Raw genomic sequence first — 1,928 nt, 5'->3', positions numbered from 1 at the left:
ATTCAAAAGGTAGAAAAATTAAAGTACATGCAACGTAGAAAAATCAAAATCACTGTTAACGACCCTTTTTTGTTTTTTCTAATTAAGTTGAAAGTTTCAAACCTAACATTTTGAATTTCTTGATTGTTCAACCAGTGAATGAGCTGCCAAGTGAAAGAGAAAGTGAAAGTAGTGTTTTTAAAAAATTGGTGATAATAAAAAAGCTGAAAATAATATAAAAGTCGTTGAAATTAATCTAAAAGTTATTGAAATTAAACTTGATAGAAGTCCCCTTAGGCCCCGTGATACTGTCGGAGAATATAAGGCTCTTAAGATTTGATATAAACCTAATTAGTCTATTTTCCGCAACTTTTTTTTTAGGACAAGAACCACCTAACCCGACATGTCATTCGGACTACTAAATATACATAAACTTCAAATTGGCATACCGTGTGCACGAAAGTTTTTCACTTGCCAACATAATAAGTTTTGGGTTGAAGTCCGGTGCGCTAAGACCTTTTAGCATACTGAAGCTCACTAGCAAGCCCCCACACAGAGGCCAAAGCCCATGCGCAGGTGGCCGCCAAGAAATAGTTGGATTCAAACCCAACACCCATACTCGACTAGATTCAATACAGTCAACTGCTTTTGTCCCATACATAAATGCCATTAAATCATGAATATGTATAGCGAACTTCATGAGTTTTCCACAAAAGAAATGAAATTTTGGCATTGGCAGCATCAATGAAATTTCCTATATAGAAGAGAATAAATTTATGGATTATTATTATTGTAATTACAAGTGGGTTCAAGTCTACATAAAAAAAATTAATTGGGCACCTAAGAAACTATAAAATTTTTGCATATACATATATATATATATATATATTATATATATATATCCTTTCCTAGCCGACATCGATATAAACATACATCGATCATAAATGCATATACATTTGTAAGGACACATAGATGATCATCTTTATTTATTTTCACATGTATGTGTATAGCAATAATATGAAAACACAAAACTATTTAGTTGTTTGCATAATATATAGTTTAAGAATATTTTTGACACAAGAAAATCTTTTATCATTTCTTCTTCTTATTATCATTATTAGTTATTGTTATTACAAGTCCTCTATAAATACCCTTTCCTTCCCACTTTCACGCATAACCACTTCCCACCACTAACAACCGCAATTTCTATCTCTCTCTCTCTCTTCAATTTCCAGTTTTTGTGTGAAGTGGTGATGGGGAATTGCATGAAGACGTGTAAGCAAACAGAGCAAGAAGATGACCTGAAATTTGATTTTGAAGAAGAAAAAGATGGGAAAGCAGAAGCAGGTGAGTCCTTGAAGGGAAGTAGTGGGTTTGGTTCATCAGGAGGTGTAAGGGTAAAGCTCGTGCTCACAAAAGAAGAGTTGGAATCGTTGTTGTTTCAATTGAAGCGCAATAGTGGAGGAGGAGGAGGAGAAAAATTGTCACTAGAAATTGCTTTGAGAGAGATTGAGAGAGGGAGGGAGAGAGTTAAAGTTGTTGAAGAATCAACATGGAAACCTTCCTTGGAGAGCATCATTGAGACCCCAGAATGAAGAAATTAGAGTCTTTTTTTTTATAAAACCCAAATGTACTTTTTTGGTTTTTCTTCTCTTCTTAGAGGGTATTTATAAATACATAATGTATATGTAATTGTAGTTTTTAGTTATGAAGGAGAGAGATATGGTATTCTTCTTCTTCTTCTAGTTTTTGCTCCCCTTCTTGGTCTTTTAGGTTGGATAATGATCAATTTTGGATAAATTAAGGTTTGGTTTCTCTCATGATATATCTTTGTACACCTTGTAGAAGATTAATTTTGCCATTCATTGGTTATGGGATCAAGCCCAATTTATATGCCATTTGCTTTGATCGAGTTGCACTAATTGTGAAATGACCATTTACATGAAATG

At 33.6% G+C, this 1,928-nt stretch overlaps 1 protein-coding gene across 1 annotated transcript; it reads left to right on the top strand.

The window, feature by feature from the left end:
* The first annotated feature begins 1,145 nt into the window (after positions 1 to 1,145).
* On the top strand, positions 1,146 to 1,720 carry LOC119979950. Its single transcript, XM_038822570.1, has one exon. The coding sequence runs from the start codon at positions 1,233 to 1,235 to the stop codon at positions 1,572 to 1,574; it is 342 nt and encodes a 113-aa protein (XP_038678498.1). The 5' UTR covers positions 1,146 to 1,232; the 3' UTR covers positions 1,575 to 1,720.
* Positions 1,721 to 1,928: the final 208 nt, after the last annotated feature.

This window comes from Tripterygium wilfordii, chromosome 15 (assembly GCF_013401445.1).
Source record: "Tripterygium wilfordii isolate XIE 37 chromosome 15, ASM1340144v1, whole genome shotgun sequence".
Taxonomy (NCBI): Eukaryota; Viridiplantae; Streptophyta; class Magnoliopsida; order Celastrales; family Celastraceae; genus Tripterygium; species Tripterygium wilfordii.
This window is presented reverse-complemented; position numbering and strand designations above follow the sequence as displayed.